The 16,977-nt window shown below is 38.4% G+C and overlaps 1 protein-coding gene across 39 annotated transcripts in view; it reads left to right on the forward strand.

Annotated features, from left to right (window-relative positions):
- ANK2 (ankyrin 2) overlaps positions 1 to 4,052 on the forward strand; it is a 583,169-nt gene extending 579,117 nt beyond the window's left edge. For all 39 annotated transcript variants that reach the window (XM_023219998.2, XM_023219984.2, XM_023219996.2 and 36 more), the window contains one exon: positions 1,748 to 4,052. In XM_023219998.2, the coding sequence (XP_023075766.1) occupies positions 1,748 to 1,762 (15 nt within the window). In that variant the 3' untranslated portion in view covers positions 1,763 to 4,052. The remainder of the gene's footprint in view (positions 1 to 1,747) is intronic.
- Positions 4,053 to 16,977: the final 12,925 nt, after the last annotated feature.

Here is a 16,977-nt window from a genome sequence, read left to right on the forward strand (position 1 = left end):
CAGGATGATCGTAACAAATACATAGAGGTATTGGATAATGGCAGAACTTCCAGCTTCTTACACTGGGAACGTTTAAGGAAAATGCTGGATAAAGTTACAAAAACTGATCATTTCCCTCGGAGGTTTTAAGTGAAGATGCATGGGGACTTAAGGGGACTCAGGCTCTGGAATCTTTGACTCTCAGCCCCACTCATGCTAACTCTGTTATTTTTTATTTGGACTATTGCTAAAATTCTCTAAGATTCAATTTCCTTATTTGTTATAGTAATAGTGTCTGGCCCATAAAACACATTCATCAAATACTTGTGGAATGAGAACCTGCATTTAGAAGTATATAGTGAAAAAGGCTGCTCTGCCTATGGAGTAGCCATTTTTTATTCCCTTCCTTGCCTAATAAACTTGCTTATACTTTACTCTAAAAAAAAAAAGAAGAAGAAGAAGAAAGAAGAAAGAAGAGGAGGAGGAGGAGGAGGAGGAGGAGGAGGAGGAGGAGGAGGAGAAGAAGAAGAAGAAGAAGAAGAAGAAGAAGAAGAAGAAGAAGAAGAAGAAGAAGAAGAAGAAGAAGAAGAAGAAGAAAAGAGCTGAGAATGAACAAATTACAATATAATTACTTTTAAGTACAGTTACAGGAAAATATTAGTATGACTTAAAATTAGTATGACTATACAAAAGTTATAGCTCTTGGCCCAATGCAGTGGCTCACACCTGTAATCCCAACACTATGGGAGGCCAAGGTGGACAGATCACCTGAGCTCAGGAGTTTGAGACCAGCCTGGCCAACATGACAAAACCCTGTCTCTACTAAAAATACAAAAAGTTAGCTGGACGTGGTGGTGGGCACCTGTAGTCCCAGCTACTCAGGAGGCTGAGGCCGCAGAATCACTTGAACACGGGAAGCAGAGGTTGCAGTGAACCGAGATTGCACCAATGAACTCCAGCCCGGGCGACAGAGCTAGACTCTGTCTCAAGAAAAGGAGTTATGGTAACCACCAGTCTATAAGGGAGGCAAGTAAACAACAGACTGTTAAATGGCCAGAAATACACAGAATGAGCAACAAGCGTGAGACTCTGAGAATCCGGAGGAAGCAGTTGTCTCTCAATGGCTTTTCTCTTTTCCCTTTCCTCCCCCACCATCTCCAGATGAAGCCTTAGAGAGCCGGGCAGATCATCTTTTGTTGGTAGCCACCTTCTTATATATTGGTAGACTAATATTTCAGTTTTTAAAGACCGATGCCTCATAGAAAAGTTCTCTGAAAACAGAATTTTGGGAAGTTTGGGTGAGGTTGTGACTGTAAGGTTTAAACTGGCAGCTAAGGTGTTTCAAATAAATTAAAAACTTTTTTTTTTTTTTTAGCCTGTCAAAAGGTACTTGTGGTACTATTTCAGAATGAACCAAACTCTATTAAGTCAGGGTTACTTAATCAAACCATGAATGATTTTATGGTTAGTTTTCAAGAAGATCAAATTAAAGCATGGTTTCATTTATTTAAAATTTTTCTTAAAGAATTAAAAAATACTCGTTGTTCCAAAACACTCTTTAAAAAATCTCACAAATCGTTTTAGAGAGGGGAGCTGTGTTTAAAAGAAAGACATAAAAAGGTATCTATAGTTTGTTATGCTGATAGTTTGGTGTGGAAACATCTAAAGGTAAGACATTAAGTACTCAGTGTAATGGTCACCTTCATACCTAACAGCTGCCCTCTAGCAGTGAAAAGAGCGTAATTCTCTCTTGTCTGCTTTTCTCCAGGACAACAATGAATAAAGCCATTACACAGAAGAGGGCTGTGGTGAAGGACCAGCATGGAAAACGCATTGACTTGGAGCACCTGGAGGATGTCCCAGAAGCACTAGACCAGGATGACCTCCAGCGCGATCTCCAGCAGCTCCTTCGGCATTTCTGCAAGGAGGACTTGAAGCAAGAGGCCAAGTGAGGGGCTGCCCAGTTCTCACACCAGAAACCACACATTCACTCAATATGCAGCTTCCTGTTTCAGTAGAGGAGTGACCTAACTGGCCTAATTAATGGGATACCCCGACATTTCCACTGTTAGCAAATATACGGCATTTTGTTTTAGTTTTCCCCCATCCTCTTTAACTATAAAGCTAATTTGTGACCAAAGATGGCATCCTTCATACTGGATGCTGTATCCAATACTTTGTTGTGTCTGTGCTAACCTGGGAACTGGCCACCTCCATTGTTCTTTGCTTCTGCACAAGATCCATGAAAATCCATTGATCAGAAGAACTTCACCTGCAGACCTCTTCAAGTGACACTATATAGGAATCCTTCCAAGGGATATCTATGTACAATGTATATAGTTGAAATGCTCAGATGAACAACATATTAAAATTAAAACCACTGCCTATTGTAACTACACTGGGCATCAGAATAAAAGGCCTCTAGAAATTGCTGAACAATGGTTAATTAAGATATTGCTAACACAATCGAGTGATAATATAGTTTTATTGCAAAAGAAGCACTTCAGACCTATTATGTCCTTAGAACTTCCAGAGTAGCCACTGCTCCCAGTTAAAGGTGGATTAACAGCCTTGCAGAACTGTCCTGAGACAGTATTGCTGGTGCTGGCCAGCCATGGCTTAGGACTCTCCAACAGCCACTCTGAGGGAGGGGAGAAGGGAGCAGAGGCCACGCAGAATGAAACGATGGGGTATTCAGTTGCTAGCAGCTACATTGTGTGGCATTCTAGCATCTTCAGGTCTTTAGATTTTGGACGAGTTTTGGCAGGGTATTTTAAAAGCTATAACTACTGTAGTTTTCCAGTTTTCATTGCTGCTTTAGCAAACCACGCTGTCTTACTGGTGGTACTTTCTTCTGGCCACTGCACTGTAGATAATTCATTGGAAACAAGATTTACTCACTACATAAAAGGTTAAACTCCTTCAGTATGTTGGAGTGGTTTCTTTCTTTTTTTTTTTTTTTCCTTTTTCTTTTTTTTTTTTTTTTTTTTTTTTCAGGTTTATATCTTCTCTAATACCTGCATGTGACATTTAAAAATCAAGACCACGGTCAAACTCCTCTTCTAATCACATTAATTGTTTCCATTCTTTTTACCCTGAGTGAGCACTTTTCACTTTCCAGCTAGGTCTGTTTTTCAGCTTGCAGACGAGATTGAGAAATCCTTGAAAATTTGGTTTTGGTTAAAATTTTTGGTTTATTTATTTGAAATCCACACTCCCTTGGAAACTCTTAAGTGCATTTGTGCACTTCTGTTTGTTTGTCTCAAAGAAGGGACTGTAACAATCTGAGTAATTTCCATGTCCTCTTCCTATTCCTCTAGTGGTTGAAGCTGTGTAGCATTTTAACATATATATATTCACAAATATATTCATATAAACAGTATACATTTTGAATCAGTCATTTGTTAAAGAAAAGTATATTCAATGAAGATGAAATTTAAATAAAAAAGGACAGAGTCTATCCTCCAGGGATTGAACATTTTCCAATTATCTGGTCTTTTCCTGTTGTGCAAAAATGACTCATTGCTCCGAATGTCAAAAACAAATGCGACAAACAATGGCACTTCATCATTTAAAGTAATGTTGCCAAGAGAAAAAATTTCCTGGGAGGGAGGTTTCCCACAAGCCAAATCTCCTAAGCCTCAAATGCTAGCACTTTTTGGCAGTTGGATAGGAAATGAAACATTCTTTGGCAGCCAAAATAAGAGAGGCCGATGGTGAAACTTTTTGAGACACCCTATGGCCTTCTTGTCAAAACCTTCACTGGAGCTCAAGAAAAGCATTTCTGTTGTGTTATTTGCAGTGCAGATGATGTCTGTGTAACAACATAATGGTTATTCACCCTTTTTTGATTTTGATTTTTGCTGTGTTATCAAAAACTTGAATACTGTGAGAAGAAGTGAATTTTCAGTTGACGAATCAGCATCTTGTTCCCATGGTGATAACACTAATTGAATATATCTATGAGGGCATGTATTAGTTAATGGAAAAAAAAAATACAACACTAACAATACATAGCTGCAATGTGTACAATGGCTGATTTAATTAAATAAAATGTACAAGTGTTAAATGTGGCAACAGTGATTTGTTCTTCTTTATCACAAATCTGTGATTTCAGGAGAATAAGAGGTTTTAAAAAGATGAGCTAGATTTGAAACCAACAGAAAGACACAAATTGCTTTTTTTCTTAAGGTTTTTATTTAGTCGCTGAATATGCTATATGCCTGGCACTGGATTAAGCACTGGGATAAATAGATTTTGCCTCTGCCCTCAAGAAATTTTTATTGTTCTTGTTTTACAAAAGGAGAAAATAAGGATTTTTGTTTTGGATCACTACTGAATGAAAGAAAATAGGAATTTGGGGACTTGTAGGAGATGAGAAAGGGCAAGTGGGATTGGCAGCACAGCAAGACTGGTTTGGTCCTCTCCCATGAGGCCATGGCTGTCACTAAACACTTTCTGCCTTTGGGAATAGCAGCTGGCTCTGGAGTTTTCTTTCTGTCTTAGAACCTGAGAATTTAAAATTAAATGGATATATTAATATAAATAAAGACAGGGTAGGACTATGCAAAATCAAAATCAGTTGTGTTTGAAGAGTTGTTCCATTTTTTGAAAAATCCCTTTACTGTTGCTATAATATTTTTTACAGTAAAAACAAAACAAAAAAGACATGATTTAGAAATTTAGTAGGTTTTACTTAAATCTTATCTGGTATGAGACAGGAAGCTCACTGGATCTGATTTCTGTCCCTGGTGGATTTACAGGTCTTCTGAAATTAAAATACCAATTATGCTTGACATTTTTCAAAGAAAACAGTTAAAGTTAAAAATAATTCCAAAGTAGGAGTGTCTGTGTGATCATCTCTCTCCCTCTCATTTGTTTAATGTGCTGTACTTTCTACTTAGAGCAACTCTGGGCTTGTGTTACTTTGGGTTTCATTAAGGAAATCAAAGCATCAGAGAAGTTCAGTGTCTTCTCATGTTTAATTATTTGCTGTGCGAAACCCATTTTTGTAAAAGAACTTCAGTGACTCATATGCCGTTTTACAGAAATATATTTAAAGGTAGGGTGGGGGAAACTTCCAGACTGAGAGAAGATTATGCACAACTCATAAATCACTTGTATTAGTCATAAAGAGGTGAAAGTGAGACATATAAGCACTCTGAAACAGGTTTGAATTGAATTTGAAATTAGTTTGCTCGTGGAGTCACTTGATTTATATCAGCATGGAGAGTCTGGGCGTGGGCAAGTAGTCAGGCAAATGAATAAATCAGATAAAGGCAAGTTAAACATAAGTCTAGTGAGAACCAAAATCACTACGAGGTTTTTCTGAATAACAGAATAAAAATGAACTGCTTGCTTTCATCATGCTCTAAAAGAAAATGTTTCAAAGTCTATGTCTTTGGTTGCCACCTCTGCTTAAAAACTATATGCTCCTTCCTTCAGTTAAGGTATCATTTCTCTTTCTAATTGAATTGAAGCTAGAATTACAATCATAGAACGAATCACCAAAGTAAGAAAATATTTTAGGTATCTGTGTGGCGGGGATGGGGGTGGTGATGTCCTGCACACAAATTAACATACTCCTATTGGGTTACACTCAGGCTTTCTGGAAAAAACAAAAGTTCTCCCTGGCTTTAAATTAGCTCCACAGTATGAAGTAAGCAGTGCATATGAATAGACTTTGGATGGAGCTTTCATCTATGGTAAACAGAGACATTTGACAGTGGTACATGTAATAATTCAGGAGATGTCTTCAGTCACTGGAGAAGTTCAGTTGTTCAGTTCATGAAATGTTTCTATGAGGCAATGTGACAAATTGGTAAGTGTGTTATCTTATAGTAAGACCTGGAGTGGAATCTGTCCAGCTCTATCTAGCCCCCTTTCATGACTTTGTAAAGGTTTACCCACTGGATAACAATTTCCTCATCAGTAAAATAAGAGACACTGCTACTAGCCTTGGATGTATCTCACTGCTCCAGGCAGGGAAGGGCAGCCAGTCCTGGCCTCTCTGTCACTCCTTAGTGTAGAAGAGCCCCTGTCACCCAAGTGTCCTTGATGTCCATTCATTGTGGACCTATTTGTGACCCTCTGCCTCTTTGTGTAGGAATCAGCCTCGGGGTAGGTGTTAAAGGCATTAGCTTACCCCTCTAGGTTGGAAAATACAGTTAATCTTTTCCTATTAGGAAATCACAGGGATGTTGTCAGTTAAGCCCTTCAATTCACTTCCCATTCAGAGGGAGGATTCTTTAGGATCTCTTTTTGTTTCCTCAATGGGCCCTGCATTAGTCAGGGTTCTCTAGAATGACAGAACTAATAGGATATATATATATGGGGAGTTTATTAAAGAGTATTAAATCACACGATCTCAAGGTCCCACACTATAGGCCGTCTGCAAGCTGAGGAGCAAGGAAGCCTGTCCGAGTCCCAAAGCTGAAGAACTTGGAGTCCAATGTCAGAGGGCAGGAAGCATCCAGTGTGGGAGGAAGATGTAGGCTGGGAGGCTAAGCCAGTCTAGTCTTTTCACAGTTTTCTGTCTGCTTTATATACTGGCCATGCTGGCAGCTCAATTACGTGGTGCACATCCAGATTGAGGGTGTGTCTGCCTTTCCCAGCCCACTGACTCTAATGTTAATCTCCTTTGGCAATACCTTCGCAGACACACCCAGGAATAATACTTTGCATCCTTCAAGCCAATCAAGTTGACGCTCAGTATTAACCATCACAGGCCCTTATAACTGAGTTCTGGTTTCCATTCCTTTTTCTTCCCCCACACTCTCGATTTTGAGGTGTTTTTTTTCCCCCCTTGTCTGTCAAAACTGACTACAGAATTGGAGAGTCATTCAAACTTCCCTACTGAATGGCTGTGCCCTCACTAGCAGCAGGCCCTCCACAGCTGCTGCAGAGTATTGTGGGCAGGGCCTGGGCTTGACTGGAGGTAGCTGTGGACACCTTGGCTGTCTTTATGACGTGCAGAAACAACTGAATCATGATATCCACAAAAAATACACATTGTGCCCATTTTTCCTGGCTGTTGATCAGAACTCAGACCTCGTCTAGGCTATGCTACAGAACTTACATGGCACTGGTACAGCAGCAACTTCTGGATGAAAGGTGCCTTATGTGAATTTTTCAATTGACTCACAGATAGGTGATACCTTGGAGCCTTAGAGAACCAGCATAGTATGCCCTTTCTCCTCAAAGAGTCAGGGGGACAATTTCGAGTCTACTATTCTAACAATCCAATTTGTGTTCAGATTAATGTAGTAGTTTCCTAGGGCTACCATAATAAAATCGCACAAACCAGATGATTTAATCAACAGAAAGTCATTTTCTCACAGTCCTGGAAGTGAAAAGTCTAAGACTGAAGTACAGGCAAGATTTTTTTGTTTTGTTTTGTTTTTTCCTGACGTCGCTCTCTTTGGCTTGTAGACCACCACCTTCTCGCTGTCCTTACATGGACTTTACTGTCTGTGTGTGCTCACATCTCTTATGTCTCTGTGTATATCCAATTTTCTGCATTTTATAAGGATGCCAATCATACTGAATTACAGCCAACCTTAATGGCCTCATTTAACTTAATCACCGTTTTGAAGATCCCTATCTCCAGATGCAGTCACATTCTGAAGTAGTGGGTGTTATGGGCTTTGACATGAATTTGGAGGAGGAGAGGACACAATTCATCCCATAACAATTGGGTTTAATCCAAAATAAATAAATAAATAAATAAAAAACAAGCCCTCTAGGTATTTTAAGAAGGAAGGGATCTAATGCAGGGGATTAGAAACTCACACCAGTGTTAGGAGTGCCACAACAATGAAGGCAGGTGTAAACCCAAAAGGATCGGAGACAGGTCGCAATCAATTTAGAAGTTTATTTTGCCAAAATTGAGGACATGCCTGGGAGATAGGTCTGTGCCTTCTTTGAAAATAATTTTGAGGCCTTCAGTATTGAAAGGGGAAAAGCAGGCTGGAGGGGGAAAAGGAAGGGTATGATCACACTACTAAATTCACATGCTGCAAGGGAAAAGGAGAAGGTAGGGGAATACTCAATTATGTATTCGTTTGGCACTCAGTAAATTGGTGCTTTACACAGAGTAGCTACCCGTGGGGATTTTTAACCTTTTATTGTAGCTATCCGCTTAGAAACAAAAGGAAAGTCAGTGTCTTGCTCGACTCCGCTTTCAGCTTAATTTTTTTCCTTGTGGCATAGTGAATTGGGGGGTCGAAGCTTTTATTTCCCTTTCACACAGAGGAGCTACTACTGCTTTGAAGAAATCCACCAGTGCAGAAATCAGAAATCCAAGCTGCCACCGAAGGGCTCACGTAGCAGCAAACCATATGTTTCTTAGGAGATTGCCCAGATGTGGCTGCAAAAACATTCCATGTGTCTTCTGCCAGAGTCCATGCACCGCTCCCCAGCTGCTCCCAAAGGCATAATTATTTTTCTTCTCTTTCCTTCTCAAATCTTGGGCAAACAACTTTCATCGGCAACTCCACTGGAAAGGGATTCCAAAAAATGTATACTTGAGCTTCTTCCCCCAACATGCAGGGAAGAATGTAGAATAGGTCCAAAATGATGCTCAGCTGCTAACAATCAACCACAGTGGCTGAGCCACAGAATAACAGACTTCGTCCATCCACTAATGCATGCAATTCAAGACCTACTAGATTTTAAACATTGTGCTAAGTGCTCGGGGTAGACTGGGCCAAAATCATCCCAGTGGATCACTTTGGCTGAGTTTTCACTATTGCCAGTTACTATTCAATGCACTTCTTTCATCCCCATCACAATCCTATGAAACAGATCTAGGTGAGGAAACTGAGGGGAAAAGAAATTGAACAACATGCAACAAATCATGCAGATAGAAAATGACAAAGCTGGGATAAGAACTCAAACAAATGGCACCAACAATAAACAACACTCCATCTCTGAAAAACCCAGACCCTTCCCTTTGAATTTATAATATTGCAGCAGAGACATATTGAACTGATCATTTAACAATTAATTAAAAATCAATTTTCTTCTGGAAAAATTTCTTCTTCTTCTGGAAAAATAGCTTTTATACAAGGAAACAGACCTTATTCAGTAACTTTGTCATTACTATTCTGAAAAATCTCTTGCTTCTCAACTCCATTTTCTCTTCCTTATCTGCTTCACATTTGGCAGATGAACTTGACTCTGTCTTATAAGAAAGTAGATGTCAGTGGGCACGAATTACTACAATACTAGGGTTCTCTGGAAAAACAGGACCAATAGTGTGTGTGTGCCTGTGTGCATGCGTGCATGCGTGTGTGTTTATGTGCACATATATATAAAGAAATTTATTGTAAGGAATTGTTCCACGTGATGATAGAGGTTGAGAAGTCCGGAGATCTGCAGTCAGTAAGCTGGAGAGGCAGGAGAGCTGATAGAGATTCAGTCTGAAGGCAGGCTTGAGACCCAAGAAGAGCCAGTGCTTCTGTTTGAGTCCAAAGGCAAGAAAAACTAATATCCCAGCCGAAGGGCAGTCAAGCAGAAGTTTCCTCTTAGTTTCTTTTATTTACTTTTTTGTTACTGTTCTATACAGGTCTTCAATTGACTGGATGAGGCCCACCTGTATTAGGGAGGGCAGTCTGCTTTACTCAGTTCACTCATTCAAATGTTAATCTCATTCTACAAACACACTCACAGACATACTCAGAATAGGGTTTAACCAAATATCTGGCAGCCCATGACCCAGTCAAGTTAACACGTAAATTAGCCATGACAAACACCTTTGCTATTACTACCTCCAAAATCGTCTGTATTTACAGGAACCCTACAACTCATTGTTCTCACAAAAAATGTTCTCTTGTCTCCTGGATTTATGGCCTGTGTACTTGCTATGGTCTAAATATTATGTTCAAAATTTGTATGTTAAAATCACCCTTGCAGGCCGGGCACAGTGGCTCATGCCTATAATCCCAGCACTTTGGGAGGCCAAGGCGGGCAGATCACGAGGTCAGGAGATGGAGACCATCCTAGCTAACATGGTGAAACCCCGTCTCTACTATAACTACAAAAAAATTAGCCGGGCATGGTGGCAAGCGCCTGTAGTCCCAGCTACTCGGGAGGCTGAGGCAGAATGTCATGAACCCAGGAGGCGGAGCTTGCAGTGAGCTAAGATCGCGCCACTGCACTCCAGCCTGAGCGACAGAGTGAGACTCTGTCTTAAAAAAAAAAAAAAAAAAAAAACCACCCTTGCAATGTGATATGTGATAGTATTGGGAAGTGAGGCCATTGGGAGGTGATTCATATGTTGAAATCCTCAATCCCCAACGTGATGGTATTAAGAGGTGGGGCCTTTGGAAGGGTTTCATCTTCATGATTTGGATTCGCATCCTTGTAAGAGAGACCCCAGAGAGCTAGCTAGTTACTTCTGCCATGTGAGGATACAGTGAGACGGTACCACCCATGAACCGGAATCTGCTGGCATCTTGACCTTGGATTTCACAGTCTCCATAACTGTGAGAAATAAATGTCTACGTTTATAAGCTGTCCAGTTTATGGTATTTTTTTACAGCATCCCAAATGGACAAAGACATTCCTGCTGTCCCCTCCCCGTTTTCTGTGTCCTTGCTCTGTCATTGTGTGCTCACTGATGATGTTCTCCACTGGCTTTCTCTCCCAGCATCCGAGCACAGCTTACGAGAAAAACAGATTTATCCCCAAATCCTGTCTTTACACCTAACTAATACTCTCTTTCTCTCTTTTCCTTTTCCATTTCCTTTTTTCTACATATGCTTTCCTAGTTTTTCATTACTCAAGCCTCCTGCAGTGTGGCTTCAAAAAAAAACTGAACAGTAAACATATTAGAAACTATGAGATATGGCTAAACAGAGGTCAGAAGAAAACTAAAAGCCTCAAACTAGCTTCTAATTCTTGTGCTGAGAGTGGCCAGATAGGAAAATAATAGGCGAATTGTCTGAACATAGAAAATGAAGAGAGGGGCTGGCCAATGGCAAGCTGAAGAGAACATGCCACGTATTATATATAATGACGTAAATAGAAACCTTCAATTTATGAAGGTTTTAATGTAGAAAATAAAAATGTGAAAATGCAAAATATATCTAAGAGTTAACTTTTGAAATAATAATATTGATAATGGCTATTAACATCATCAAGAGGTAAAAGAGAAAGTAGAAATACGTAATAATAAAAAAGAGAATGGAGGCTGAGTGCTGTGGCTCATGCCTGTAATCCCAGCACTTTGGGAGGCCAAAGTGGGAGGACTGTTTGAGCCCAGAAGTTCTAGAACAGCCTGGGCAATGTGGTGAAATTCCATCTCTACAAAAAAATTTAAAAATTAGTGAAGTATGGGGATGCGTACCTGTGGTCCCAGCTACTTGGAAGGCTGAGGCAGGAGGATTGCTTGAGTCCAGGAAATCGAGGCTGCAGTTAGCTATGGTCATACCACTGCACTCCATCCAGCCTGGGTGACAGAGCGAGACTGTGTCTCAAAACAAATGAATAAACAAACCAAAACAAACAAACAAACAAAAAAGAGAGATAATTAGAGAGGAAATAATAGATAATAGTAAGAAAATGTTACCTTATATTTTTTGTAAATAAATATAAAAACTTCAATGAGAGGTGATTTTTAAATGATAATTACTAAAATCTACCACAGAAGAGATAATAAAGGTAAAGCCCAATAACCATAAAATAATTTGAGTAAGCAAGTATTTAACCCCACAAGAAAGAATGAGATCTAGGTACTGTCACAGATGGATTCTCTTAAACTTTCAACACACAGATAATTTTAATACTGAAACCACCAGAGAGCCTCAGGAGAAAAATTCCTAGTTTATATTGTCTTAACACAGCAAGTATATCATTGTTACCCAAACTGGGCGAATTACATCAAAAGAACTTCGAAATAACACAACAACAAAAATTCTTAGACCAATTTCACTAGGGAATCTCTTTACAAAAATTACAAATAAAATATAATATAATTGAGAATGCATTTTAAAAACAAACTATAAACAAATGGTTTCATTCCAAACAAAAATAGTTCATTAGCAATAGCTATTAATGAAATTCCTCACACTGGAAGATTAAAGGAGAGAAAACCACATACCAATGTTTCCACAGATGGCCAAGAAGCATTTGGTGAAATTTAGCATCCATTTCATGTCCTTTTAAGAAAGTAGGAAGGGAGGTATTCTTCCTGAAGGCAATCAGATTATGTATGTGTACGTGTATGTATGAATTGCATTTCCTTTACAAATGATCAAATAATGTTATGTTAAGAGAACTTAAGTTACAACCATTTTAGCGTAGCTTTTGCAATAATTTGCAACAACAGAAAAAGCCTTATCTCTGATTTCTCACCAAACACAACCACATCTCTCCCCTTGCCTGCCTTGTGCTGGCCCTCAGCATCACCAATTAAACCGTTCATTTTTATTGTTTTTTTTTTTTTTTGTAATAGAGATGGGGTTTTACCATGTCACCCAGGCTGGTCTCAGATTCCTGGACTCAAGTGATCCACCTGCCTCAGCCTCTGAAAATGGTAAGATGAGAGGTGTGAGCCACTCCTGGTCTACCATTCCTTTTAAAGTTGGGATGTAAATTGTTGGCTCATCTGTTTACAAGGTGATATCAATTAGGGAGTATTTATGAATTCTCTCTTGTAATAAGGTCAAAATCAATATATTTATTAAGAAACACAAACAAAAAGCAAATTGAAGATTCTATTGTTTGTCACATAATACAATTAGTAAGAATTTACTTTTAGGATGTAGTTCACAATTGATTTTGATTTTAACTAGAATTTGTGCTTCATCAGGAATACCTTTTACTTCATGTCTTTTTGCCTTGTAACTTTTTTTTAATTGAATTATGGGAACTAAGAAGGGGACACATGCTCCTTACACCAAAATTCGTCTTGCTTGATGATGAACACTGGGAGCATATCTGTTTTAAAACTGAGAATAAGACAATAAAGTCCACTATGTCCTTAGTGGCATAACGTTAAAGGCAAAGTATTAAAGGCATAATTTTAATAAGGGAGTATTAATCAATTCAATACAATTGACAAAAAACAAGAAATAAAGTATCAAAATGAAAAAAAAAAAAAAGAAGAGGTAAACCTTGTCAATATGCAAACGATGTTTGTGAATCAGGAAAGCCAAAAGGAATCAACTGAAAGAAAAATTACTGTCAACCATTTGGTCACCCTTTTCAACACATCATAGAATATGTCTAACTTTCCTTAACGCATACACACACACACTCCTCCAAATTAAAAATAAAAATGAAGGGACTTTTATATATCATTTATAATAGAGAATAAATGCCTAGTTGTACATTTAGAAAGAGCCTATTTAAAAATGTTTAAAGTTTTTACTTCCATAAATGGATGGACTTGCACTAACTTATATATATAGGCATATAACAATTTAAATACATCAATTCCTTCTTAATTTATTTCTTAATTTAATAAGATCACCAAAAATTGCTTATAGGTTTTTAATTTGAGTTGATAGGAAGAAAAAAACAAGCATGTGAATTAATCAAGAAGATTCTTTGGGTAAGAAAAAAAGGAATGTTGTCACCTAACTCAATAGCCCTACCAGATATTAAAATATATTTTAAGCCACTATTTGTAAAACAGTTTAGTACTAGAGTAGCAAGAGACAGTGAGAGTAGTGAAATAGGATGGGGAATCCAGAGAGAAAAAAATATAATCCAAACTCAATGGAAATTTGGCACATAATAAATACAGCTTTTCAAATGCAGCCTAGACACTATAGTGTTAGGTCAAATGGCTAATAATTCAGGGCAGGAAACAAAGCTGAATGCCTATGCATTACCTTCACCAAAATCCCTTATAGATAGCTCAATTATTTACATGTAAATTTTTTTAAAAAAAAGAACTCTGAAAGTAGTAAAAGAAAGTTTAGGTAAACGGTTTATTACCTTTCATTAGGAAGATCTTTGTAGGCAAGAAAAAAATCATGGGTGGAAAAAAATAATACACTCGACTATACAAGCATTTTAACTTTCATGCAGAAAGAATATTATAAGCTAAATTAAAAGATAAATAGAAAAGCACAAATTTACTGTCCAAAAAAGTCTCATATGCCAACAACTTAACAGAAAAAAAAGCAGAAAATATGAACGAGCTGTTCACATAGGCAAACAAAAACATTCAAATGACTTGTTTACCTGGGAAAATATTCCAGTCTCATCGATAATTAAAGAAATCATAAATCAAAACAATAAGATGCAACTTTTTAACCTATCAATTTGGAAATAATTACAACTTTTATAAGACCAAGTTCTCACCCAAGAGTGGGAAAACAGGGCACTTGTAGGCCAGAGGGAATGAAAAATAATGCACAAAGACAACACCTTTTAGAATTAAATATTTAGAAACTCCTTTTATTCAGCAATTCTACTATAAGGAATTTATTTATCATCTCCATGTAAAAGGAAGATACTGTACTTTTTAAAAAATCATAGTAAAAACATTCAAATTTCATATCTATACCAGGATGCATAACGGAACATGTATAGCTGTTATCTTCAAGATATGTCTTGGCCCAAGTGTGGTGACTCACACCTGTAATTGCAGCACTTTGGGAGGCCGTGGAGGGCAGATCACTTGAGCTCAGGAGTTCTAGACCAGCCTTGCCAATGTGGTGGAACCCCTTCTCTACTAAAAATATAAAACTTAGCTGGGCGTGATGGCGCACGCCTGTAATCCTAGCTACTTGGGAGGCTGAGGCTTGAGAATTGCTTGAACCCAGGAGGCAGAGGTTGCAGTGAACTGAGATGGTACCACTGCACTACAGCCTGGGAGACAGAGTATGTAAAAAAAAAAAAAAAAAAGATATGTCTTATATGAGTAAGTGAGGTCCAGAGGAGGTGGCACATACTCACATTTGTGTAAAATGTAATTTATATATGTTTGTGTAAACATGTGGATTTATTCATAGTTGTTCTCCAGGTCTCTATGAAAAGGGAGACTCATCAAGTACCATGTAGTTTCTTTCTTGCGCCTTCCTCCCTCCCTGTCTCCCTTCCTTCCTTTCTCCACTCTCCTTTCTTCCTCTTTCCCTCCTTCCTTCATTTCTTCTTTCTTTTTCTTTCTTCTCTATCTTCTCTTTAATCATATGCTATTTAAAGGAGGGGTAGATGATCTAGTTATTATAAATAATCAAATAAAAGCAGAAATAGATACTGGCAGTGAAATGTTGTTAATATATAACCAACACTTTGGTTTTAAACAATTGGAGAGGTGAGTTAAACACAGGAAAGTTGTGAATACTCACAAAGAGCAATACCTTACATGATTTGTATGAAAAAATGCAGCTACTTGTAAATATAAATAAAAACATCTAGTAGTTTTGACTTTCACTGCATTATAGAGACAATATATACAGACTTTGTAACATGCCTGGTGAGCCTTCTGCAAATAAATGGCTCTTGTGGTATTGTGTCATTTCTTACTGTACAGAAGATAATTTCCCAAATCTGCCACTAGAGGGCAGCAGACAATCAGTCATTTGCCTTAGGAGTTGGGGCCACGCTATACTGGAACTTTCCGAGCCTCGGAGCTTTACAACTGGAAACATTGCTGTACTTTTCTAGATCACAGTTTCACCTGTAAATTGTGGAGGGAGTTGTGGACTGGCTGAATCTAAAACCTTTGCCAGCTCTAACAGGCCGCGATTTTAACACATAGTTGTATTCTCATAGTGACCTTTAAGTTAAACTTTATTAAAGTTCAACCATTAAACAAACAAAAACTAAGTTCAAATGTGTTTAGATGTTATTCCTTCTTTAAAACATCGCTAACAGTTCTTGAGAGACTTTTATGAGCCATATATTGCTGTAAGAGCTTTGCTGGCATTTTCATTCACACAACACTCCTGTTGAGGTTAAGTGCGGTTCTGGTGTCCACTTTGCAGATGAGGTTGGTGATGTACACAGAGGTAGAGTAACTTGTCCAAGGGCTCACGGTGTGAAAGATAGTTCCAGAATGGTAGGATCACATTTATAACAACTCCATTACACTAGTAACTATTAGTGCAATGAAAGGCGGTAAAATGTCTAAGAAAATGGTAATAACTGCATCTGGCTCGCAATTCATAGTTTTGCCCTTATAGAAAATGACTTTCTTGGGAGCTTTTGGGTGTACATAATCACATAATTGCATCTTATACCTTGTTACTTAAGTATTATTTTCTTACCGTAAAAGCAAATAATAATTTACAACCACTGTTGATCTCTGGGCTAATCTCCATCACCCCACTTCCCCATCCCCCACCTCCCAAACCCCACCCGCGGGGGGTGTGGCCTCAGGCAGCCTCCCCTCCACAGCTGCCTCGGCTCCACTGCAGTTCTCACACCTGCTCCCTGAAATGTTTCTTCCCCGTCCCGTGAGAAGCCCTTCCAAGAAACACCCAGAGTATGGTCTCCCTGCAGGTTTTTTTGTCTCTGCAAGGTCGTCTAAGGTGCTCTTTCTTGCTTCTTTCTACCTCAGCAACAATCTCACTGTAGTATATTCACTTCGTTGTTTTCCCAATCAGAATTCAGCTCTTTTAGATCAGATCCTTTGTCTGTTTTCATCTTTGTACCCTAAGGTATAGCGTAGTACTTGGAATATAGTAAATAATAATTATTTACTGAAACGTTACATGAAAGCGTGAATGCAAACTTTCCAAACCTTTGCTTTGAAGACTTTTAACCAATCTGCCTTTTGCATAGATTATTTCTTTTTCTTGCCAATAATCTTAATGGTTTTGGATAACTTCAAATAATTCTCTGACTTGGTTCATTTAACTCTTTGCATTGACAATTCTTTTATCTCTTAAGTCATTTTTTCCAGATACTGTTGGATGCTGAAAATTTTATTAACCATCCTTATGTACAGCTAGGTAATTCTGAGAGCCAGAATTAGATCTTAATAGAAGAGGGGTAGGATTGCCAAAACCAATACTGTGTGATTGAGTCTTTTTATCT

This window comes from Piliocolobus tephrosceles, chromosome 3, assembly GCF_002776525.5.
Source record: "Piliocolobus tephrosceles isolate RC106 chromosome 3, ASM277652v3, whole genome shotgun sequence".
NCBI lineage: Eukaryota > Metazoa > Chordata > Mammalia > Primates > Cercopithecidae > Piliocolobus > Piliocolobus tephrosceles.